We start from the raw sequence: 26,015 nt of genomic DNA on the forward strand, positions 1-26,015 counted from the left end.
TTCTCCCTTGAACAGGGTTCCAGGTTAATAATATTAATAATAAGCTTTATTTGTATACCGATTTTCCGTGGACGATCACGCTTACAGGTAGATGGAACAAATACAATTGAAACATAAAATGAATAGCAGCATCAACAATTTAAAAGGCAGTTTAAGAACATTGTTGCAAAATCTTCCACGCTCTAGGAAGGAACACTTCACTCTGACATTACTTCCTGGCTCCATAAACCAAGCCTTACAAAGCCTGAATGACTGTTGAAAGGGAGCCACTGACAACATCAACAGCAATAAACGCCACCACAAAACACAGCAGTCCAAATCTGGTGCTTGTTATCAGCTTAGCTGTTCCTTTTCCTGTGCAGGCTCAGAACTTCCTTTGATATTTTGTCTTATGAGACTGGGGAGAGTTAGATGCCAACTGGCTGCTATTTAAGAAAAAGTAAATGATAAAAGAGTTTGTTGATAATATCACAGAGAAGTAAAATAGTATTTTTAAAAATAATTTATTTGCAAACTTGAAGCTCCCAGTAATATTGCCCCTTTAATGAATCACTGTGTCAATATCAATCACAGAAAATTGTTATATTAAAGAAAACAGCATATAGGGCCCAAAATTACCATGGAATTTGTCACTCAAATAAAACACAGTACTAATAAGAAGTACTTTATCTAGGCAGTCTTGAATCTGCCACTGAGCAGTTTTGCTAGACAACTCTGAGTCTAGTTAGTGAAGAACTCAGTCAGTGAGACCTTCAGGAAACATTTTAACAGTCTCCCCACAATCAGCAGAATGACATCTGGCAACATCACTTAAGAGCCTAGAGAGATAGGACATTGCTGATTATCAAATGCTTGCTGAAAAATATGTATTTAAGCAGAAGGAGACAAACACACATGCACGCACACACAAAGAGGAATTATTTTGATAATTCACTTTCTAGTTTCGTTAGCTGATTTCAAGTGAGTCTTGACTCATGGTGATGCTGTGAATGAGTCATCTCTAAGCCCCCCATCTTCTACCTCTCTGTTCAATTCCTGCAGGCTCAGGCCCATGGTCTCCCTGATTGAGTATATCCATTCTAGCACGTCATCTTCCTCTCTTTCTACTTCTCTTCACCTTCCTCAGCATCATTGTCTTTTCTAATGAGTTGTGAATTATTATTATTATTATTATTATTATTATTATTAAGTTTAACATTAGGCCTGCCTATGCGCTTTCTTTCTTGGCTTTGTTTAGTGATTGTTCTAAGTCTGTGAAAAACAGTATTTTATGTGCAAAAATAGGCTGCATATTCTATTCATAATAGTATGCATAGAAGAAGACTGCTGCACATAATTTATGTGTAAAATCACTGCATGCAAACTTTGTGTAGAATAAATCTTGAACTGTGAAGATTCTTGCTGATCCAGAATTCTTCTCAGTAGAGTATCTGTACACTCAAGGAACTGGTTATTTTTTTAACCATTTTCAAATATTTTACAATATCCCCTCATTCCTAGACAAAGGCCTGAAGAAGGTAGGGACAGTACACTCTGCCCTCCCTCCTTGACCTACAGGAGAAAGAGGACCCCACTGGGTGTCACTCCTCTTTTGTCACTCCTCTTTTGGTGTGTCACTTGGTGCAGGCTGTACCCCCTCCCTCAGTAATGCCACTGTAATAGAGGCCCTCTGTATTCTGACAAAGGTTATGAATCATTCCGAGAAGTCAAGGTGATCCCTGTACTGGTGCTCTAATAAATTTCAATAATCTCAAACAGTGAAGAGGAGGAAGCACTGTACAATACAAGCCAGTGACTTTAACAAATGCTGACGTGGAGGACAAGTTGGAAACACTGTATGAAGCATAGTTTTTATGGGTTTTGGGCGCTATGTGGCCATGTTCTAGAAGAGTTTGTTCCTGAAGTTTCACCAGCATCTGTGGCTGGCATCTTCAGAGAATGCTGGCATGGAAGAGAATAGGGTGTGTGTGTGTGTGTGTGTGTGTGCGCACACACACCCACACCCACACACATACTGTGTGACCCAGTGTTGGGAGGAGTGATTTCCCATGTTAATCTGTATATTGTTCTGTTGTTGAATGGTAAAGCCAGGGTGGGAGGATTTGTATCTTTTTAATTAGAGATCCATTGTCTGCTGGGAAACCCTAATCTTAGGTGGTTTTCATTTGCATGTGGTTTTCATTTGCATGTGCTGGCTTACCCTGATTTGTCTTAATCAGAGGTGGCAATTGTCCAGATCTTGTTGAGCTGCAACCTCCAACATTTCTTACTATTGGCTATGCTGGTTAGGGCTTCTGGGAGCTGTAGTCTAAAAATATCTGGAGGAGTGCATGAGTCCTACCCCCTGTGTAAATTGAACAAAACCTGGAGGAAGAAGAGAAAGATCATAACATTGTTTATTTTCCATGTTAAACTAATATACTATTAAATTTTATTAGACCACCAGTATAAGGATCACCTTGACTTCTCAGAATGATTTAGTTTAAAAGACACATTGAATATATATTTTAAAGAAATCCTTTTGAGAAGTCAGTGTGACCCTTTATTGGTGAAATAACATGAGAGGAACTGGAAGCTTTGGATGGGAGGAATTACTCTGTTAAGAAACTTCTAAGTACAGAAAAGCTCCACCCAGAAGCCATGTAAATGTGTGGGTCACAATTTTTTTTCATGCTACAGCACTATGGTTCCACCTTATCTGCTATGTCTCCATTCAATAGTATCCTAGGATTTGAAGTTGCATGCAATACTTAGATTTTTGTTATTGAGAGCTCTACTTCCTCATCAACACAACTAAGGATTTTTTGAGATGTTGCCATAACAAGTAATGTGATATAAAAGAATTATGTCTGTGAAGTGTAAAAGAGACATGAGATGCTATATAAACCAACCAACATTAAATTAAAACAGGGGTGGGAGAAGTGTGGCCCATAGAGTCCATGTAACCCTGAGCCTCCAGACCCTGAAGTCCTTAAGCAACCTCAGACTCCATCAAAATTCAAAGATATAGCCTTTTATGTCTGTAAAATTAGTATGTAAAAAGATCTTGTAGCATCTTTGAAACTAAAGAATGGTACAGATGGCCCTAAAGGGGCAGCTTGATGCTGCCCCTTTCAGCGTTCACAGCAACTGCATGGTGCAGCCCAGATCTGGCATTTTTCTGGCCAAAAAAGAAGCAGCAAAATGTTGCTCCTTTTTGAGTTGGAAAAAAGCCTCCCTTTCCGCTGCGGTGGTGGCTCTTCTGCACTCCTGCAGCATGCGGTGTCTGAACACTGTACTGCCGGAGCACCACAATGCTGCCCACCAGCATTGGGCAGGCGGTGTGATGCTGGCTTGGGGGCAGCTTTGGGACATGCATCATCAAAATTCCACACCCACATTTACAGCCAGTTTGTTTTGGCCCTCACTGAAAGTTGGCAGCATGAGCTTTCATAGACTTAAATCTATTTCCTCAATTGCATCTGATGAAGTAGATTTACGGTAGGTCTACAAAAGTTCATGCTGCCAATTTCTTTCTTTCAGTTAGTCTCAAAGGTGCTACAAGAACTTGTCCAAAAGTTTCAATTTTCTCAACTCATTTCTGCACAAAACATCTCTTTCCTTAACCCCTCCAATGAAAACATGCCCCAGAAAATAAAATAAATAAAACAGTTTAGGTTCCCTTGCCCTCCACTTCTCCATCAATCTATCTATAAAACAAAAACAAGCAAGAAAAGCAAAAAAAAGTCACTCAGTGGTGGGCAATATACATCCCTCCAAAGATCCGGATAGAAAAGACAGATTTTATTTAACAAGGCACTCAGTATTAACTTATACTAACCAATGGAATCAAACAATAATTCATTCAAATCTATGGAAAGACACATTTGAAAAATCTCTTCAGTTTTTCATGTTAATCAAATCTAACAAAAACCCATGCTCCCAAAGTAATAAATAGCCATAATGTGCTGCTTTATGTTATTTGTTTTGTATTATTTTTGGTCTTGATTATATACATTTGGTTAATCATATATAATGGTTCATAGATATTTGAACTGAGAACCTTGAGATAGATAGGACAATAAATGCTATACAAGCAATATCAAGTGTGACTCAGGGCATCTGTGCCTATAACAAACCTATAACACTTGTAATTCTTTCAACTCTTTCCTGCTTCAGTGTTTAAAAAATAATAAAAAGATCTGATCTATGTTCACTGGAATGTAGCACATGTGCAGTGACTAATTTCTATTCCATGGACATCATGGTAAAGCTTTCTCATTGGTTTATCTTCAGTTTTATCACAGTGTCTGGGTTGGGCATGTAGATATAAAAATATAGGTTTTTGTTCAGTTGTGAGAACTGAAGAATAGTATAATATCTGTACTGCCAAGATGAAGTGGCTGATCTTTGCATTATTTTACATTTGTCTGGTCAGTGGGCTGGAAAGGTAAGCATATTCCTTCATGTTTTCTTTGACTCTTACAAGCAATGGAAGTTGCATCACAAGGGAAAGCTGTGAAACTCCATCTCTCAAGACCCCATAGCATAGATCATGTAAAGAGCTAGCTGAATGCTCTGTAATGTTTTAAGTTGCATAAACTGGTCTAATGCACAGGCACGAGACAAGTTGAGTATACTTTATCCACAATCCTTGGGACCAGAAGTGTTCCATATTTTGGATTTTTTTTGTGGGGTGGGATTTTGGAATAACTGTATTTGCAAATACATAATGAGACATATTGAGACTGAAGAGAGACCGAGGATCTATGAAATGGCACAGATTCCTACCATTTCACAGACCCTCACATCTCTCTCCAGCTGCATCTCTCTCCAGTCTTGCAAATACAGTACAGGTACATACTATGCTATATATGTGGTAGCTCAAAAGGTTTTGGATTTTGGAGTACTTTGGATTTCAGAATTCTGAGTAAGGGATAGTCAAACTTTATTGACAAAAGTGCATTATGGCTTTATTTCACAAAATACACCAATGACCCAAAATCATCAAATCACACTATGTAAGTAAAGCATGCTTCTAGTGGAAGCCACATACTGGTCAAGAGTAGATGTTGTATGAATGATGAATCATGTATGATACATTTTCCCCTTTGAAAAACTCAATTGTAACAGTATTGTGCAATAAATATCTTTGCTGCTGTTCTTACTTTTGTACCTTCAAATCATTTCCAACTTATGGTGAGTTATGGATTTTCTGGGGCTGAGTTTCCATGACCGAGCCAGGAATCAAACCCTGACCTCCAGAGTAATAGTGCAATGCTAAAACCATTACACCACACTTTTTTTTAAAGAGAGAGAGAGACAGAAAGGAAAAAAGAGAAAGCATGTTCATCTACATGGCAGAATTAATGCAGTTTGATACTGCTTTAACTGCCATGGCTCAGCACTATGGAAATCTGGGATTTGTGGTTTTGTGAGATATTTAACCTTCTCTGTTAGAGAACTCTGATGCCCAATTAACTATAAATCACAGAATTTCATAGGATGGAGGCATGATAGTTAAAGCAGTGTCAAACTGCATTAATTTTGCAGTGTGATAGCAGCCAGAAACAGACAGAGAGAGAGAGAGAAGAAGAAGGAGGAGGAGAAGGAGAATCATAGAATCATAGAGTTGGAAGAGACCGCAAGGGCCACCCAGTCAGAGAAGGCATTTAGAAGAACTCAGTGCATAATTATCTTACTATGTTGCTGGCACCATTAAAAAAGTTCCCCTGATATGGATCCCTGGTGGTGCAGTGGTTAAATGCCTGTACTGCAACCACTCACTCGCAAACTACAAGATTGTGAGTTCAGTACCAGCTCCAGGTTGACTCAGCCTGACATCCTTCTGTAGGTCACTAAAATGAGTACCCAGTTTGTTGGGGGCAATTAGCTTACACTTAGCACACTGCTTAATACATCAGTAAGTGGGATATAAATGTACTTGCTATTGCTATAGATATGAGGAACCAACACAAGGCATAAGGTAGTGTCGATTGTGATAATACTTCATACAATTTTTATTCCTCATAATACTTCATCAGACAGAAACTTATAAGGTTTCTTTCCCTTCCGACAGAGTTCTCCTGCAGAGACGCAGATCTTTGCCGAAACCTTTGAGAGAACGTGGGCAAGTATCTCAAAGTCACAAGGCAGACAAGAAACAATACCCCCAGGGAACTAAAGTGGTGCTCAAAAACTATGAAAATGTAAGTTATGCGTTGAACCAGAGTGTAACCATGGGGAGCAAAAACATGACAGCAACAAAGTAAACAAACTTGGCACTGTTGTGATTATTCTATGGATGAAGAACCTTGAATATAAATTCTCTGCCCCCATTTTCAACAGAACTTTCACAAATGCAGGAAATATATATGACAATTTGCCTTATAATGTTTATTTGTTCCACAAGCTACTAGTTTATTACTATTTTTGACTTGTAAAGCCGCTTAGACAAATAGATACATATGTGTTTTATGATTAAACTTTTTTTCTTTTTACATTTTGTTCTGCTTGGGAAAAAATGATATTCAGAGCAGCCTTTAGTATTTGATGTTTCTGTCTGTCTACCAAGAGAGACATAGGGATGTCAGGAAGAAACTTTTCTGGAACATGGCCACATAGCCTGAAATACCCACAAAAATCTATGGATGCTGGCCATGAAAGCCTTCAACTTTACAAAGACATAGGAGTTTATAACATGGGGGAAAATCGGGGAGGGGGGTATTGGGGGTTTAAACTGTCATTATCCTGGGAAAATTGTCTGATTGTGGGAAGATTTTCACACACATCACAATTAAAGAGGACTTATGGCAATAACCAGGTAATAACCAGCAACAAATCAGTCATGGGATTTCCCTGTGAATGATACGCTATTACCTGGCTATTGCTGGGATAAGTTCTTTTTAATTTCAACGTGTGAAAATCTTCAGTGCAATCACGCAATTTTCATGGGATAATGACAGTTTAAACCCCTGCTTTTCCCCTTGTGATAAAGTAAATAGAGGAAGAAAAAGAGAGAGAAAACAATGATGCTGTGATATGCTCCTCATGTAACTAAACTTAACTAAAAAAATAAAATAAATATATATTTTTTATTTATATCCCACCTCTCTGTCTGGGACAACTGGGGTGGTTTACAAGGTACAACAGTACAATCCCATATCCCAGAATCCCACCACCCCTAAAATAACAATTAAACAATTAACAATTTAAATCATACCTTAAAATAAACAAAATAAGCAGTTCCAACAGTGGCTATAGCATATTCAGAAGGGTAATGGGTTGTGATTTTGGTGGCCGGTTATCTATTCGTGAAAGGCCTGCCGGAAGAGATCTGTCTTAACAATTTTTTTAAAGCTGTTTAAGCTGGTAATGTGACAAATCTCCTCTGGCAGGTCATTCCATAATCTGGGAACGGTTACCAAAAAGGTCCTCTGGGTGGTTGCAGACACCTTAGTTTTCGTAGGCTGCAATAAATTCCTCCCAGAGGACCTGAGTGCACAGGGTGGAATATACAGAAGGAGATGATCCCACAGATAGGTCGGACCCAAGCCATTTAGGGCTTTAAAGATCATAACCAACACCTTGTACTGTGCCCGGAAACTAATGGGCAGCCAGTGGAGCTATTTTAAGATAGGTGTTATGTGATCACTACTAGCTTTATCAAAAACCAACCTGGCTGTCATGTTCTGCACTAACTGAAGTTTCCAAACTAAGCACAAGGGTAGCCCCATTTAGAGTGCATTGCAGAAATCGAGTTGTGAGGTTACCAGCGCATGCACCACAGTTTCTAGGTCCCTCATTTCCAGGAAAGGGTGCAGCTGGCATATTAGCCACAGCTGATAACAGGCGCTCCTAACTGTCGCATTTACCTGATTTATCATCTGGAGCAATAGGTCTAGGAGCACCCTCAGACGTGAACACAGTCCTTTGAGGAGAGTGTGACCCTATCTAGGACTGGAGGTTGTACCATACCTGGGTTAAGGGCCCCTACTGTAAGTACCTCCATTTTGTCTGGATTCAGTTTCGATTTGTTTTTCCTCATCCAGTCCATTACCACTTTAAGACATTCATTGAGAGGAGAAACGCCATCTGAAGTCAAAGTTGTAGACTGAGACATATTCAATTAGAACTTCCTGGGCAAAGATTTAGGGGGTCTATGTAATATTTGATGATATTTAGAAGTACAGGCATACCTCAGTTTATGAAACTTCTGAGAATGAAACTTCTCTTTTACCAAGGCACATAGCTAGAAGAGGAAACATATTCAGAAGTTGTTGTGTTGGCCATGCAGCAAAATACAGTGACATTCAAAATCCTCAAAAGAATGATACCTTTACTGGCCAAGCAAAACAAGATATATTGTGTAAGCATTTGAAGCTCCACTGCCTCTTTCATCAGGCAAAAGATACATTTTCATCATAAAGGAGAAGAAAAGTGCTGATATTAGAGTCACAGGTCTACATTTTATATCACAAATTGTTTCTCTTGTAATTCATTGGGATCTTAGTGCAGTCAGAGGCCACTTGCCTCCTTCTTTGCAAAGCTCCAAACCCCTTTCTTAGGCAGGCAACACTGAATTTCTTGAGAACTGTGTATATTGCTACATCTGGAAAAAAATTTAGATACTGTATAGGACTATAATTGACAAGTTTCACCTACACAGCACCTAAATGTTTGTTTGTTTTTCAAAAGTAGCAGTACGCTGATTTCTCACAATTCAGTGTTCTCTGTTTTCTTTTTGGTGAAAGGTTAAGACCTGTCTTTTCCAGCAAGCCTTTGAGAGCTGATTTTAACAAAAAGGACTTTTATGGTGCTATACTGTTTTCAGTCAGTTTTAAAGTAAGATTTTAATTAGTTTTAATTATTTTATTACTGCTTTTATCTTGATTTTGTATATTTTTAAATTATATGTATTTTATTGCATTCTGCTTTTTGGCAAGCCACCTTGAGCTCAAGCCTTGGAGAAAAGTGAGATATAAATAAAGGGATGGATGGATGGATTTTTAAATTGTTTTGTTATGTTTAGAACTTTGGTATGTTGTGAATTTTAGCTACATTTGGTTTTTTAAATGTTGAAAGCCATGCCAAATTGAGAAATGGTGAGATGATGATGGTGATGATGAAGTTTAATAATAATAATAATAATAATAATAATGCATATTGTTAACACTATATTGAATGAGTTTTTTGAAATTTGTTAAATTAGTTTCCTTTTTTTGTGGTGTAGAAACCTATCCCTATTCTTTCCATGTTATTTCTGCCTCTGGTACCAAATTCTCTGTTAAGGAAGTAATGTCCAGGAATACATCTGCTTCATTAACTGAGGAATAGCCGTATAGTAGCTGGGCACAGGTAGAGATCTATTCATACACACAGGCACTTAGAAAAAGCTAAGGAGGAGGAGAGGTTGTTCTGTAATCCTTCGTTACATGACTTCCACTTATAGACCAGCACAAAAAAATATTTAGCCAATAAAACCACAATGAGTTGTGCAATAGATTGGGGATGGTTTGTGGTTCAGCTTGCACAGGATCAGTGCTGTCACTAGCATTGGTGTCAACCACGTCAGTAACTTATGGTGTCACCCCTATGGATCTTCTGGAATGGGGTGTGGATCAGGAGTAGAGTCTCACCCCGAGGAACCCAGCATCCTGCATCACTGTCCACACAGCCAAGACAGCAAAGATGGGACCCCCCTCCACTCTGCTGAATAAAAACAGTTTTAAATTACAAAAGCTTTCTACCCTCAAGGAAAGAGTAAGTCACTGCACAGTCCCCTGCCCCCAAGGACAATGGTGGGAAGGAGCCATATCAATCAAGAGAGGGAGGCTGTGGAAGGCAGGAGCAGAGAAACAGAGCTGCAGCATCTCTCCCACCTCACTCCAAAAAGGGAGTGGCATGCAAATAAGAGTTCCCCTTTTCTTTCTGGGGGAGGGACCTTGGAATGCCTTGCTGATTCCCTGTGTCACCCAGTAAAGTTTGCATCCCCACACCCCCCTAGTGACACCACTGCACAGAATTGGATTTGACACTTCTGCAAGAATAAAGTGAGACCCAGAATGGCATAGTGGTTTGAGCACTGGACTAGGACTCTGGAAGACTAGGCTTTGAATCCTACCCTGTCCATGGAAACCCACTAGATTGCCTTGGGCAAGTTACCATCTCTCAGCCTCAAGGGAAGCCAATGGCAAACCTCCTCTGAACAAGTCTTGTCAAGAAAACCTCATGATAGGTTCACCTTAGGGTTGCCATAAGTCAGAAATGACTTGAAGGCACACAACAACAAGAACAACAAACAAGAACAAAAATGGTTTCTACAAGTAGTAGAAGCTTGGAGGTAGCACAGTGATGCCATTGGGTACAACCCAAATAGTTTATGCTTCTGCCAGAAAGAAATCTAATGATACTCCTCAAGTCACAGCTTCACCACAATCATAACATTCTTTGTATCTTTTTCTGTTTCTCTTCTATTCTGTCCCCATTGGCTCCATAACCTCTTTTGTTTCTCTGATTTACATATACCTCCTTTGTGGTGGCGAGAGGAGAGTGGGGAGATGGCTTTCTAATTCCTTCAGATCATTCTAAACAAATTTTCAGCTGTTTTCTACTGGACCTGGGCAAAGTGCTGTCCTCCAGATGTTGCTGGACAGCAGCTTCCAGAAGCCCTGGCCAGTATAGCCAGTGGTGAAGAATGCTGGGAGCTGCAATCTAACAATGGAACCAGCCCTGCTGTGGGATGATGAAAGAACTACCAACCAGCCATTGGCAATCTTATGTCTGATAAATGTTATCTTCTAACTGGAGAAGAGACTGCCTTTTCAATCAAGAAAACAATGGGGATGACAAATCAGAGCAATAGTATATTCAAAAAGAGCACTAGTTTTTTTTAAAAGGACATCTTTTTAAACCACTGAAAGACTTTCTTCTTCCATCTGTCTGTAAATAGGTGTACAATGTTGACAATGAAGGTGGCAAATATTTCTGTTCAGGTTAGAAGATTCCCATCTTTTGTTGAGCACTTTTCTGGTCAAAATGGACGGGAAATAAATGCTGTTTTCCTTTTGTATTAGGCTGAGTATTTTGGAGAGATTTCTATTGGGACTCCTCCTCAGAATTTCACTGTGAACTTTGACACTGGTTCCTCTAATCTCTGGGTACCATCTGTTTACTGTGTCCTCAAAACTTGTGGTAAGGATAATTGTGGGACAGAGGTGGGAGGGAAGGACTGAAATGGGAACTTTTGTTCCATTTTTTTAAAAAAAGGCATTAGTAAACTATAAGGGCATTCACTATAGGTGTTCGTCCCTTTTGTGGCTAAGACTGAATCTGCACTACAGAATTAATGTCATTTGACACCACTTTAACTGTCATGGCTCCATCCTATGGATTCCTTGGATTTGTAGTTTGTCGTGGCACCATAGTGCTCTGACAGAGAAGGCTAGATATCTCACAAAACTACAAACTCCAGAATTCCATAGCATTGAGCCATGGCAGTTAAAGTGATGTCAAACTGCATTATTTCTGTCATACAGAAGCAGCCTAAGACAGTCAGTCACTTCCTTGGATACAAAACATTTGCATGAAGAACTCGCTTTAAAGCAAACATCAGAAGAAGAGGCTATGCTGTCAGAGGATTCTGGCAATTGTAGTCCAGAAGCACTGCTCTACATTCTGCTCTGTGGCAGCAACCATCATGTTGGGAGACATTCTGGTGGAATGGTTTCCCATGAAGATTAGGCAGTTTCCCTCATGCCTCCCACAGCTCTTTGCCTGCTGCTTGGCTGCTTGCTGTGGTTTGGTTTCTGTGGTGAAGTACTGGGCACAAAGGAGCTAGAATGTAGCACAGTTGCCAAGTGAAACATGCTTAAAGTGGTCGGTATGTTGTGTTTATACTGCATCAATTCTGTTCTGGTTTATTCCATGTGTAAAGTGAGAGTGAACTATACTTTTCCCTAGTTGGTTGGAAGACACAGTCCTGGGATCTGAGCTTTTGGGGCTACAGTTCTCAGAATTCATCAGTCACCATTGCCACTGACTATGGATTCTGATAGCTATAATCACACAGTAACTTTGAATTGCTAGTCAGAAGTGGTTTGCAGTTTACCTTTATCCAGTAATCTGGACTAAATGGCATATGATCATGGGATGTATCTGTTATATAAGAAGAAATGATGGACTGGCCGAAACAGTATATTACTGGCCTGAAGGAAGTATTACTAGCAACAGAAGTGTCACCTATTCTCACTTTTCAGGCTGTTAATATTGGACAAACCACAGGGGGGCACATTCACAATAGTAAATGATGACAACAGACTAAGTTCTGAGGAAAGACTCACAATGCAAAGTGAGTGGAGACGAGGAATAATCTGAATAGCATTCTATGTAGTAAATGACTGAGTAAAAATGGAGTCTTGGTCCAACCGTCTAACAGCTTGACCATGTGAATTTTGACTCAAAGGTCAGTCAAGCTGCATCTGCACTGCAGAAATAATACAGTTGACAGGGTTTTAATTGCCATGGCTCAATGATATGGAATTCCAGGAACTGTAGTTTGACATGGCACCAGAACACTCTTATCTTACAAAACGACAAATCCCGGAATTCCACACAATTTTGGTATGGCAATGAAAGTAGTGTCAAACTGCATGATTTCTGCAGTGCAGATACAGCCTCAGCCAGTCAAATTATCTTATTGTAATTGATGCAAACAACCATTATACAAATATATTACACCCACATCACTTTTGGTTTTTGCACACAAGCATAAGAGCAAAGCCAAGAGTTTAGCAGTTCTAAAAGTTACATATTTATTAAAATCATTCGGTTAAAAACACCCTATCACTTGGGTCAGCAATGGAGAGATATAACTTTCCCTAATATTGGAATTATTATTACAATCTAAAATAAAATGGGTGATATCTTCTATAACTGAGGAGTTACAAAAGCAGACTTTAATCTCCTTAGGGGTAACTTGAATGTGCCCTGTCAAATCTGATAGGGGATGGACATTTAGCCTTTTCCATGTAAAAGTCAATCTCATTTAATTAGTTGATAGATTAATCAGATATTTTGAAAGATTAAGAGAACAAGGGCAAAATGTACATACTGTTTTTTTTAATAAGCAACTTCCTATATCAGACATTTGGGACTCCAGTTCAGTATCGAGAAGACACTGTAGCAAGGTTAGCATTGCAGCAATGTTAACTTTGCTCTATCATAGGAGTTTATCAGACTCAAGTTTTGGACCCTGCAATTGCGCTAAGGAAGTGTAAAGAACGTTGTGAAATGACTGTTTCATGCGATGTCTTACCACATTGCTTGCTTTTCCGTCATTCCCCCGTAACGTTATGTTAGCGCTACAATTGCGCTACAATTGCGCGAAAGTTGTGATTTCCGTGCTGCGAAACCATGCATTGCGGAACTATTTACTACACCAGCGTTTTCCTTTTGTCTTGCGCATTTCGCAACAACATATTTGCGCATGCGCCTTGGAGGTTTCGGTGGCATCCTGACCTTTGTGCTTCCGGGGGGGAGAGGGGAAAGGGGCTGGAATGGATGACCCCTAGGGGCCCCTTTCATTTACAGCCTACTAGGTGTCCATGCAGGACAGAGAGATGGGGCTGGAATGGATGACCCCTAGGGGCCCCTTTCATTTACAGCCTCCTAGGTGTCCATGCAGGACAGAGGAATGGGGCTGGGATGGATGACCCCTAGGGACCCCTTTCATTTGCAGCCTCCTAGGTGTCCTTGCAGGATGGAGGAATGGGGCTGGAATGGATGACCCCTAGGGGATCCTTTCATTTACAGCCTCCTAGGTGTCCATACAGGACAGAGGAATGGGGCTGGAATGGATGACCCCTAGGGGCACCTTTCATTTGCAGCCTATGAGGTGTCCTTGCAGGAAGGAGGAATGGGGCTGGAATGGATGACCCCTAGGGGACCCTTGCATGTGCAGCCCCCCCAGGTGTCCATGCAGGACAGAGGAATGGGGCAGGGATGGATGACCCCAAGGGGCCCCTTGCATTTGCAGCCCCCCAGGTGTCCATGCAGGAAAGAGGAATGGGGCAGGGATGGATGATCCCAAGGGGTTCCTTACATGCAAGACAAGGCCACCACCCCCTCCAAGGGGTTGTCCTGAAAAAGGAAGGCCACCGGAAAGGAATGGGGTCAAAAAGCAGCCCAGCATCATGGGAACTTTGCAATCAGTAACTTGAGCGTTGCATTGCGCTGCTGCCTACCACACATAACCATTTCGCAACAGATTTCGCAAGGATAACGGGAGACCATGGCCTGGCTTCCCTTTTTGCCCGCAATGCCCAAAAAGGGGAGGAATGACACTTAAACTATGGGAGCGTTGCGCAATGGGCTCCCATAGAAATGAATGGCGTCTGGAAAGACGTCGCGCTTTCACGTTATTGCACGATGTTGATGACGCTAACATTGCGCGATAGGCAGGAAAAATCGCCAAAAATCCACGTCTGATAAACTCCATAGATTAAAGTCAATAAGAAAGGTATTGAAAACCCCCATATTTGCAACCATAGAAAGGATCTTTTGTTTCCAAGAGATAGGACCCATTTCCTCCTCCACAGACAATATAAATTCCAATGTCTGCTTAAATATCACTTTTAACCGATAAAACAGAACAAACATTCAGTTTTTATCAACATTAGTTCCGGTTCAGCATGAATTGTTGACATTCTAGTGAAAACTGGGACAGAAATAAGTACACAAAAATTATTTTAGGCTTATGCTATTGGGTCTAATTTGGCCACAGCCCACAATGGAGCACTATATGACGACTGTGGCAGCATCCTGATGAGGTATAATTCTAAAGCTGAACATACAAGGTTGCCCACTGTAAACTAACAAGAATTTTATCAGCTAGCAAAGCATTAGTGAGCAATGTGAAGTCAAAGGCTTTCACGGCTGGCATCCATAATTTTCTGTAGGTTTTCCAGGCTATGTGGCTGCATTCTGGAAGAGTTTGTTCCTGACATTTTGCCTGGATCTGTGGCTGGCATCATCAGAAACTTCAGAGACCCTCTGAAGATGCCAGGCACAGATACAGGCAAAATGTCAGGAATAAACTCTTCCAGAACATGGCCACATAGCCTGGAAAACCCACAGAAAACCGTTAGTGTGCACTTGGAGAGACCAAGTCTCTGTCTGTTGGAACATAATCCCAATATATTTAAAGAAATAGACGTGTTCTAAATTGTTCCCATTCATATTCCAGTTGTAAACATTACTAGGTTTACCAAATACCAGTACCTTGATTTTGCTATAATATGCAGAGAACTGTTAATTTTAGCAATACTAAGGGGCTGAACAGACCGTTGTTTAACACTGGCCTTGGGGCAGAGTAGGGGTGTGCCGGCTGCATGACGCATGCCACGATTCCATCCCCAAGCCACTGTCATGCCGCCCACCTGACTGCATGGCAAGGGCATCACAGTGCTCCTTTGGCACAACATTCAGTTGACGCGTTCCAAAAAGAGTGCCAGAAAGTGCTGCCATGGCAGCAAAGGCACCCTTTCCCTAGAATTTTACAGTTCTTTTTAGGGCCGGAAAAATGCCAGATCAGGGCTGCGGTGTGTAGTTGCCATGGCCCCGATCTGCTGAGGAAAGGGGTGGCAGGAGGCCGATCCAAAGGGGTGGTCTGTTTAGCCCCTTAGTTGTCTTAATCTACATAATCCAACCTGAGCATGATATATAAGAATAGCATTATCAGCATAAAAAAAAGGACTGAGAACTTACTGTGTCCCACTTTGACTTGGAAACAACAATCACCCTTAAGGAACTATACAATATTATTTTTCAAAAGAATAAAAATAAACGAATTAAGCAGTCATGTGTATACTTTTGTCATAGGCACCAAAATGGATAATTTCCCATCCTGGACTACTCTAATTTTAAGAGATGTCTCTGACTGCAGATTCATAACACACTTTAATAATTATGGATCAGTCACCAAAGTGTGTAGCTTAGTCCACCAGCATTTCCTAGGACTGGAATAAAATGCTAATTTTAAATCAACAAAAGCAACAAAAATCTTTTTGGAGACACTTGAGAAATACTAATATATTATGTGCTCATGTAAGAAGCAATGGTCAAGCAGTAATTACCCTGAATGAAAACCTGCGTGTTCCAGTGCAAGTAAAGATTTTTCCTCTACCCAACCCTCCAGTCTTTCCAAGAGATGTCTGGCATAGATTTTCCCTGGGAAAAAATCCTGTGAATTTTTATTTAGAAGTAAATGGCACTGTAATTAAAGTAAGAGGGTACAGAAGTGCAAGGCTTTAAGAGTAGGCTTCATTGTACACTTTCTCCTGAGTAAGTATGTACATGAGATTAGGCAGTGCAGTGGATAAGATGCTCTAAGTCAATGGTTTCCAAACTTTGGTCCTTCAGATTTTATGGATTCCAGTTCCTGACTTTTGGCCAAATGGGCTGGGAGTTTAAGTCCAAAACACCTGGAGTACCAAAGTTTGGGAATGACTGCTCTGAGTCAAGGGCAGGAAACCTATGGTCCTCCAGATGCTGTTGGACTGCAACACCCAGCAGCCTTACCCAGCAGAGATAATGGCGAAAGATGAATGGAAGCAGTTTACATAATGAGAGAAAATTCTGGATATGCCTGTGTTAAAGCTTTGTGCATGATGTGCACTGAACAGAGAACCAGCATATATTGGGCTGATATATTCTAGAATAAAGCTGGAGAAAGTTATGTTTTGGATTACAATTCATCTAACCCCAGACAGCATGGTCTGGGGGACTCTGGGCTTTCCCATAATACCTGTATTCTCCATATGCCATTCATACAAATGTCTTGATTTATGTTTTGTTTCTCTTTCAACTATAGATAAAAATTCCAAATTTCACCCAACAAAATCCAGCACCTACACTGAAGATGGAATAGATTCTGCATTTTCTTATATCTCTGGTATGGTGACAGGAATAACTGGAATGGATCAAGTGACTGTAAGTAACTGCAAGATATGGGGAGAGATGTTTTTCAGCCTCCTATACACCTTGAGAAAATGTCTTGGACTACCCCAGATAAGTGGAAGACCCAAGTACATGGCTTTTTAAAATGTATGCCTCGGTGCTTCCTCTTAAAAGCTTCTTTTGTTTGAGACTATAGGCCCGAAGAGAAAGGTCAAAATAAAGCTGCTTGAGGTCACTTTGGAGGTATGCTGTTTAAATGCTATATGCGTCCTAAGATGCTGGAAGCCTAAGGACTGGAGTTCAGTTTTGGTGCAGCTTCTGGCCTCTTAAGATGAGTGTGTCATTTAAACAGCAAAGTGACCCAAAGCAGCTTTATTTTGGTCTGTCTCTTTGTGCCCTATATAAAGCATTGTTTGGCCAGCAGAAAGCCCACACATGAGCAACTTTGGAGGGGCATGGGGCCACCACCCCTGTTTTCCCTGGGGATCCAGATGCAAAACTTTTTCTAGCTTCAAAGTGCCAAAATGTGGTCTGATCTCAGCATCCTCAAATTCTATAAATTGAGGCAAGCATAAATAATTCAAAGAACTAGATACATGACGAGGGCATCAAAATGGCAGAGCCCTGTACAGATGAGCACCGCCATTGTTATGTAAGTGCTGTAAGCGTCTGCACGGTGCCGTGTGGCACTTACGTAACGAGTGCGCCAGTGGTGCACTCGTTACGCCGCTACCGTGGCAGAAAAAGAACCTGCGCAGTTTGCTGCGTTTTCCCCACGGCAGAAAACTAGGCGCCGGCAGACCGCCCTTTTGGGGCATTCTGTACCAGGCTAAGATATTCTCTTGTTGTTTATATATATGTTTCCACCACAACCAAGGATGAAAACTACAGATTAATACTAATTATAGCATTCATTCTATATACAAGTTTAAAAGTCCTTTTCTAGGTGTGCCAGTATTTTAAAATTAAAATTACAAGATAACTTGGTGAAATCCATGTTCACCTCACACAAATGTGACTATTGCCTTGTTTCTTCCTGCCTGCAGCTCCCAGAAAATTGTGAGGCCACAAACTATAGGTTGAGAATTCATTGTTTTTCTTGCACAATTACAGGATGAGAATTAATAGATTTAATTAACAGGATTTATGACTTTCAGGTTAAAGGAATCACTGTAGCCAACCAGCAATTTTTTGAGATTGTCTCTAAATTTGATTTGGATAGCAAATTTGATGGGATTTTTGGTCTGGCTTACCCATCTCTGGCTGAAGAAGGATTCATTCCAATGTTTGATAATATGATGGCTCAAAACCTGGTGGAACTGCCAATATTCTCTGTTTACTTGAGCAGGTATGAACATTGGACTCCTCATGACAATACTTGACTCTTCTTTCAAGGCTATGTTTGTTTTAACAAAAGACAGTGGCGGGATACAAACGGGCAGGGGAAGACATCTTGGAGGTGTATTCTGCTGAATACGGAGCCTCCAGACCGCCCGCCCCGGGGGCGTGGCTCAGGAGATGGGGCTTCCACATGGGGGGCAGTGAAGACGCCTCACCTGGGGCTGTTTCTGACCCGCAGTTTCCAAACCGCCACCTCGGAGGACGCTGCAAAGAGAGAGGCAGCTTCCTCACGGGCGGCCAAAAACGGGGCTTTTTTTTTCCTTTGCCGGCTGGCGGATGCGCAGCTGCGCAGCTGCAGCGCTAAGCGGCGGCGGCAGAAAGCCTATGGGCACATTTAAAGTGCCCAAGCCCCTTTAAAACTTTTTTCCCCGCTCTGCCCAAAAACAATGGTGGTCTCCTGCCAGCTGGTGATCAGCTGGTGTTGGCATCCTTGTCCGCTTGCACTTTGCCAGTGTCACCAGCATCATGGATGCCTCCTCTCCTTTGGTCCCCATGCTCTTGCTGAATCTGCAATGCACAGCCACAGCTGTCGCCGCTGCCACCGCTGTCCCCCTGCCATCCCCCATCACCTCCCTTGTATATATGTAAATATTTACAGTTTTAGCGTTTTTTATTGTTAGGTGAAAATGGCACAGGAATGTGTGTAGGGGCTCACTTTAAAGTCCAAACTTTTCAAGCAGCGCATGCGTACATGTTGCTCTAGGGTTAGGGTTAGGGTTAGGGTTAGGGTTAGGGTTACGAGTCTTAAAATGCACTGCAGCTATGCTGCAGCTTCCACACCTGTATGGCAGCTGACGCTGCAATTAAAGCCTGACTGCAAACTGCGCATGTTCCAGGACCCCGACTCATTATGCGACGCAGCTGACTCGGAGCTTTTAAATGGGCAACTTAAATTAGCGGCGTAGCAATTCTGACGTACCGGTGCAGCAGCTTACAGACGGAGCTGCGCAGCTGCGCATCAAACGGAAAAGAAGCGGAAAAAAGCAGCACCTTTTTTAATGCCGCCTCTTCCCGCTTGGGGCGTGCAGGGGGCGTGTTCATGCCGGCATTCAGGTAAGGCCCGTCTGAAGGCTCTACCTTCATGACGTCATGAATACACCCCTTTTTGCCCGTCTGTATCCCGCCTATGAAACCTGAAATAAAAAGTCAAGTCATCAGTGGCAATTTAAAACACACGTATGCTCACTAGTTGAGATGGAATCATAGAATCGTTGAGTTGGAAGAGACTGCAAGGGCCATCCAGTGCAAGCCCCTGCCATGCAGGAACTCTCAATCAAAGCATCCCTGACAGATGGCCATCTTAATATCTCTAGCATACTATATGTTGTTTCTTTATGATGGAAACAAGAGTATTTCACCACACTGTCTCCCATTGATTTCACTAAGAAAACAAGCTGGGATAGAAGGTGGAAGAGATAGGTTGCTCCTCTGTTTTGCATCACAATGGGATAATCTGCCAGATAATGGAGGAATAGGATGAGGATTTATTATTCATCTATAATTCTCCCCCACAACAAACTGGACCAGTAGTGGAAACCTTTATTGTCTAGAATTAATTCTTATTTCAGAATGGAGGCTTGAAAGTGCGGGAGCAAGCAGCACAAGCTCTTCCACAGACTACAGCAGTAAGAGAAGCAACAGTGCTGGCTCCTTCCTTGCAGCCTCATCTATGTGCTGCCTCCACCCCAGTCTTGCCTCCTTGCCACCCTTCAACACACCTCCTTGCTTCCTTGCCTTACTCTGAAAAAAAATGTGGTCTGATCATGCCAGCTCTGTGTAAAGATATGCTGGCTGATTTGATCAAGCAGTACTTAAAATCATAGAATCAAGAGACCCCAAGGGCCATCCAGTCCAACTCCCTGTCATTCAGGCCTAAACAACCAAAGCACCCATGAAAGATGGCCATCTAGACTCTGTTTAAAAACCTCTAAAGAAGGAAACTCTACCACCTTCTGAGGGAGAGTGTTCCACTGCCAGGAAGCTCTTGCTATTAGGAAGTTTAGGTGGAATCTCTTTTCTGGTAGATTGAATCCATTGTTCTGGGTCCTAGTCTCTGGAGCGGAAGAGAAACAGCTTGCTCCATCCTCAACATGATGTCCCTTCAAATATTTAAGCAGGGCTATCATAGCACCTCTTAACCTTCCCTTCTCCAGGCATGACATGCTCCCTAGGTCTCTCTTTATAGGGTATGGTTTCCAGATGGTTTCACCATTTTGGTCTCCCGCCTCTGAACATACTTCTTTATATAGAAGGCAGGCAGGGAGTGACAAGGAGGAAGGAGCCAAATGGCCCTGGGAACATGACAATGGAGGGATATAGTAGGGCCAGCACAGTGGTGAAGTGAGGCACAAGTGTCTGAGAAGGGAATGAGTCAGGACAGTGCCAGCAATGGACAGGCAGTCCAGTTTCTACTGTGGGTATCCTTCCACCTAAATATCCCATCTAACTCTGCCTAACAGTACAGCAAACCCTTTCAGTCTAATTCAGTTTTTGCCTTGACTGAACCCTAACTCTGCTTTCCAGCAGTTGGATGTAGACAGAGTCCAAAATGGGCAAAATTAGAGTAAAAGCTGGGTGAAGTTATGGATGCACTTTGGACCTTTGTTCAGTCTACAACTGGGTGGCGTGGGGTGAGGTGCACATATTCTTTGCATACAGCCATTCCCTTGTCCCAGTTTACACGCACAGCCCATCCACCAGATTTTTAGTTGAGAGAGAGACTAGGAAGGCATGAATAATAACAGCAACCTGGAATGGAGCCCAAGAGTCGGATATGGCTGGGCTGAATGATTTGAGAATCTGTTTTATAGCAGGCTGGGGAATATGTGGCCTTCCAGATGTTGGACTGTAACTCTCACCAGTCCTTGCCGTATAGCCAGTGGTGAGGAATGGTGGGAGTTGTGGTCCCACACCATTTGGAGAACAGCAAATTCCACAGCCCTGAATCATAAGATGTGAAGAATGATATTTTTTTTCTGATTTGGAAATCTAGAAAAGGTAAATAGAATTATGCTGAAGAAAGAGCCCATGTTAATTATATCCCTCTCCCATCTAGGAACACAAATACTTCTGCAGGAGGGGAGCTGATTTTTGGTGGCTATGATCCTTCTCTTTTCACTGGACACCTCAACTGGATCCCAGTAACTGAAAAGAAATACTGGCAGATCAAACTAGATAAGTAAGTGTGCTGTGTGCTCTCTCTCTGTGTGTGTGTGTGTGTGTGTGTGTGTGTGTGCGCATTTTTGCAGGGGAGGGGTAAATCACCAGAATGACAGCAGAGATTATTAATGTGTCAATGCCCTGATTTTTATCAAAGGATTTCAGGGCAGCATATAAATAAAATAATTTTATTTTTATTTTTTAATACTATGAAACAGAACTTAAAATAATAAAAACATTTTCAACTCATTAAAAACATATTAATCAATGCAACAATGTAAAAACAGTTGTATATGGGGGGGGGGGCGGAATAAAGGCTTCAGTAAAAAAAAACATTTTAAAATTTGGCACTGGAATGAAATCTGTGTTAGAACCAATCAGACTTCCAAGAAGAAGGCACGCTTAGAGAAAAGCAGTAATGAAAATTATAATGGGTTTTTCGGGCATTGATGAAGGCCAGAATCCCTCAAAGTCATGCATGCCTTCGGTCCAGATTCCAGAAAGAAAAAATGATGAGTTCTCCTCTCCCTCCACAAAAAAAAAAAAAAAAAAAAAAAGAGAGAGAGAGAGAGAGAGAGAGAGAGAAAAGAGTAAAATCGAAAGTTGAAAATCATATTCCACCAAGATCATCTGATGCTTAAGCTGAGATGGGGTGCCCACTTTGTTTTCTCCATCTTCTTTCTTTTCAGTATCCAGGTGGGAGGGGCAATTGCATTATGTGCAGAAGGCTGCAAAGCTGTAGTGGATACAGGGACACCTCTTATCACAGGCCCTTCTGAGGACATAAAGCAAATACAAAACTTAATTGGAGCACATCTTGGGGATGATGAAATGGTAAGTCCCTGTATAGGAGCCCTTGGCAACATCTTAGCTGGGTGCTAAAACTCATTCTCAGTTGATCTAGAACAAACTTTATAATTTTCCTTTTTGCATTCCTATTTTATCCATTGCTTTTGGTTGGCCATAGATTTTTTTCAGCCTCATCTTATGCATAGTTTGTTTACCTTCTGTCCTTTCTCCCTTCCTCCCTTTACTCTTTGTGTTTTGCTTTTGTTTTTCCTGTATAAAATGCAGAGTCTCCAGGTTTTAAACAGAAGACTGTTCAGGGACAAATTACACACGACACACAAATATTTAAAAATGGTCTAGAGAGCAATTGTGTTAAATGAAAAGTGGCATAAAGACAAGGGGGGTTCATTTATGAGCAGAGAAAGAATGGGATGGGTGCTGCTTAAATAGGTTTTCCATAACACATAGTTGCCATGCTTTAATCTGTTTTCTAGGCATGCTACTAGTGCCAATGTGTACCATTATCTGACCAAAATTCCAATCTTTCATTTATAAAAGAGCAAGTCTCTAGACCTTGTAAGAGTTAAGATATGAATTAAAATGGGCAGTCACTTTTCTGTCCAGTTTGATCTGCAAGAAACAAACCTGCCCCATCTTTCAATGTGTTGGGGGTTGGGATTAGACTTTGCATATGTTTAGCCTGTTAGTGAAGTATCAAACCTATAACTGATATTTGTGACCTATCTTCTCTCAATCCTCTGGGTTAGTGTTGCAGCACTTTTAGAAACTCTAGCATTTGGAGGGGAGTGTAGCTAAGGTCTGTTTATGCAGAATTACTGGCAACCATTGGAATGAAAGAAGAGGAGGTGCAATGAAAGAGGTTAAAAGCTACAGTACAATGATTAGTAGTTAAGATTCCATGGAATTCATTGTTTTTCATGAGTTGCTTAATATATCAGTACAGTAGTATGCATTTTAATGAAATACCTAGGGGGGGAAATCAAGATCCATTTTGAAGTATAGTTAGTTTCCTTCAGTTGCCTGATGTCAGAAGAAAAGGGCCATCCTCATTACTGTCACCTTCTCTCCATCCTACCTTGCATCTATTCCTGCAAGGAATGCCTGTTGCCACCTCTCCCCAGCTTGTGCGAGAAGCAGCATAAAATGAAGCAGGGAAGAAGGAAGAGAGTTGGAGTTTATCAGATGGGGGGAATTTCTCTTAAATTCGAATGAAAAGAAAGTGGGGCCACATTCACTTAAAGTCGCATTCACTTAAAGTCGCTAGTTTTGCGCAATTACGTGAATGCACATTGCATTTGAACTGGCTCCCCATTGCCTCAAAATAGCATGCCATTGCCCGAATTTGCATGTGTCAGTCTATAACATGAAACCACATGATTGCATTCGGACTGACTTCCCATTGCCTGAATTTGTGTGTAGTGGGTTATCACGCAATAACGTTAAACCCCATGATTGCATTCAGATTGCCATCGGATTATACTTCCAATTCCCCTTGTCTGATAAACTCCGGAATGCAACTGTGGGTGCATGGGAGGAATGCTTCCCACAAGCCCAAGGTGAAGCAAACTGTGAGGAAGGGAGAGTAAGAGGTACAGCAGGGAGGTGAAAGATGCAAGAGAAGAGTGATGTGGTACCCGAAGGTGAGGGTGGAAGAAGAAGAAGGTGACATTTGCAAATGAGAGAGTGAAAGAAGCTACAGAGAGAAGCATGGCACAGGTGTGAGATGAGCCAAGAGAGGGGAGACAAGGGGGTTGAGAGTGAGAGGTACACGCTGGTGCATGGAGCAACAGAGGTAGGCAGGCATTGCCAGAAGATGCAAGAGAGAGAGGACTGGTGGCACAAGATGAAGCAAGAAGAGATGGGAGGATGGGAGATGCATGCAGAAGAATGCAAGAAGCAAGGGAGGGAAGCAGGGCAAAGGTACAAGATGAAGCAAGAGGGAGAAAAGAAGCACAGTGAGCACAAGAAATACATGGGTTAACATATTTTGTTTTTAACTGGGAGGAGGAAAAACACCTGCTGCATTTGCCCCACTTTAATACCTATGTCTGTCTATTGTTTCACATAGTATACTGTAGAGTGCAACAACCTCAAAGTGATGCCTCATGTTGTTTTCATGATCAACGGGATCCCTTACTCTCTTACCCCAGAGGCCTATACCTTAATGGTAAGTCCTGTCTCTTGATGCCTCATCTATAGAACATATGCCTTTCATAGAGATGGGCCACATTTGGCAATATCTGATTTTAACTCTTCATTGGAGAAGGAGTCACAAGGACAATTCTCCTTTATAAATAATTATTTCAACATTCTTGACTCCAGCTGTTCTTTCTGGCTTCACTGCAGAGTCAGCCTGGTGAGAGGTCAAAGTGTAAAACTCTATAGCTGAATTTCTTGGACTACAAGGCTTTGCTCATTTAATGAGAACTATTTACCTGTTAGAGAGCCAATGTGGTGTGGTGGTTTGGGTGTTGGCCTAGGACTCTAGAGACCAGGGGTCAATTCCCCACTCAGCTGGGAAACCCACTGGGTTACCTTGGGCAAGTGTCACTTTCTCAGGTTCAGAGGAAGGCAAAGGCAAACCCTCTCTGAACAAATCTTGCAACAAAAACCCATGATAGGTTATTTTTATGCTCACAAGTCAGAAATGAAAACTCATAATAACAACACTTATCTATTAACATATTCTAATCATACTTTTCAATAAAACAATACTTAAAGAATGAGGAAAGTGGACAGAAAGAAATGGGGAAAGTTCTGGGTTCCATTGCACTGCAGTGGCCATATAAGCTGGTTGGATTCTGAGAGCTGTAGTTAAAAAAATCCTCAAAGTTCTAGTGAAAATGGATGCTTGAATGAGTGTGATTTATTCTTGTATATCGTAAGTCAATATTATTTCTTTTCACACCTACATTTCTTCTTCTCACCAGTACAATATCGACGGGATACAGCTGTGCATAAGTGGCTTCACCTCTGTAAACGAATCAGATTGGATTCTGGGGGATGTTTTTATCCGAGAATACTACTCTGTCTTTGACCGTGGAAATGACAAAGTGGGGTTGGCTCCTGCTGTCCCTTAAAGTACTTGGATAGTATCAGTATTTAAACAGCAGGCTCCGAGCAGCTCAAGTAAAGTTGCACACACACACACACACACACACACACGCATGTGGATCTGTGCCTCACTTTCCTTTATGAATGCAATGGATATAATGGCTTTCTTTTACATGTGTAAATACCTTACAGTCCTTGGCAGATGGACTTTTTAGATACACCCATTCTCAGTACAGAGAACTATGGGTGCATCTACACTGTATAAATAATGCAGTTTGACACCACTTTAATTGCCATGGCTCCATCCTGGATGAGGAATGGACTGGATGAGGAAAAACAGACTTAAATTGAATCCTGGAAAAATGGAGGTACTCACTATAGGAACCACAAATCCAGGGATGGAGATATGTCAACTATTCCTGGATGGGTTTACACTTTCCCTAAAGGACTGTGTTCACAGCTTCGGAGTGCTCCTGGATTCATCCCTTCAGTTGACATCTCAGATAGATGTGACAGCCAGGAGTGCTAATATTGCCAGCTGCTACCCTACCTGGAGCTGGGCGACCTAGAAGCATTAGTACACGCACTAGTAACCTCTCGTCTCGATAGCTGTAATGCGCTCTACATGGGGTTACCCTTGTGCCAAGTTCGGAAGC

General features: G+C 41.6%; 1 protein-coding gene across 1 annotated transcript; it reads left to right on the forward strand.

The window, feature by feature from the left end:
* The first annotated feature begins 3,421 nt into the window (after nucleotides 1-3,421).
* LOC149315963 (cathepsin E-like) lies at nucleotides 3,422-25,385 on the forward strand. Its single transcript, XM_089518285.1, has 9 exons — nucleotides 3,422-3,480; nucleotides 6,059-6,188; nucleotides 11,055-11,172; nucleotides 16,850-16,968; nucleotides 18,093-18,283; nucleotides 21,392-21,514; nucleotides 22,185-22,329; nucleotides 24,374-24,472; nucleotides 25,236-25,385. The coding sequence occupies exons 1-9, from the start codon at nucleotides 3,422-3,424 to the stop codon at nucleotides 25,383-25,385; spliced, it is 1,134 nt and encodes a 377-aa protein (XP_089374411.1).
* Nucleotides 25,386-26,015: the final 630 nt, after the last annotated feature.

This window comes from Sceloporus occidentalis, unplaced genomic scaffold, assembly GCF_023333645.1.
Source record: "Sceloporus occidentalis isolate IW3139 unplaced genomic scaffold, rSceOcc1.0.p SCAF_3, whole genome shotgun sequence".
Taxonomy (NCBI): domain Eukaryota; kingdom Metazoa; phylum Chordata; class Lepidosauria; order Squamata; family Phrynosomatidae; genus Sceloporus; species Sceloporus occidentalis.

Excerpts from the sequence above, each read along its gene's own strand:
- LOC149315963 (XM_089518285.1), top strand. The coding sequence starts at position 3,422 with ATGAGCTTTCATAGACTTAAATCTATTTCCTCAATTGCATCTGATGAA. Across the intron at positions 11,173-16,849 it reads CTGTGTCCTCAAAACTTGTG|ATAAAAATTCCAAATTTCAC; the intron begins GTAAGGATAATT and ends TTTCAACTATAG. Across the intron at positions 18,284-21,391 it reads TTCTCTGTTTACTTGAGCAG|GAACACAAATACTTCTGCAG; the intron begins GTATGAACATTG and ends TCTCCCATCTAG.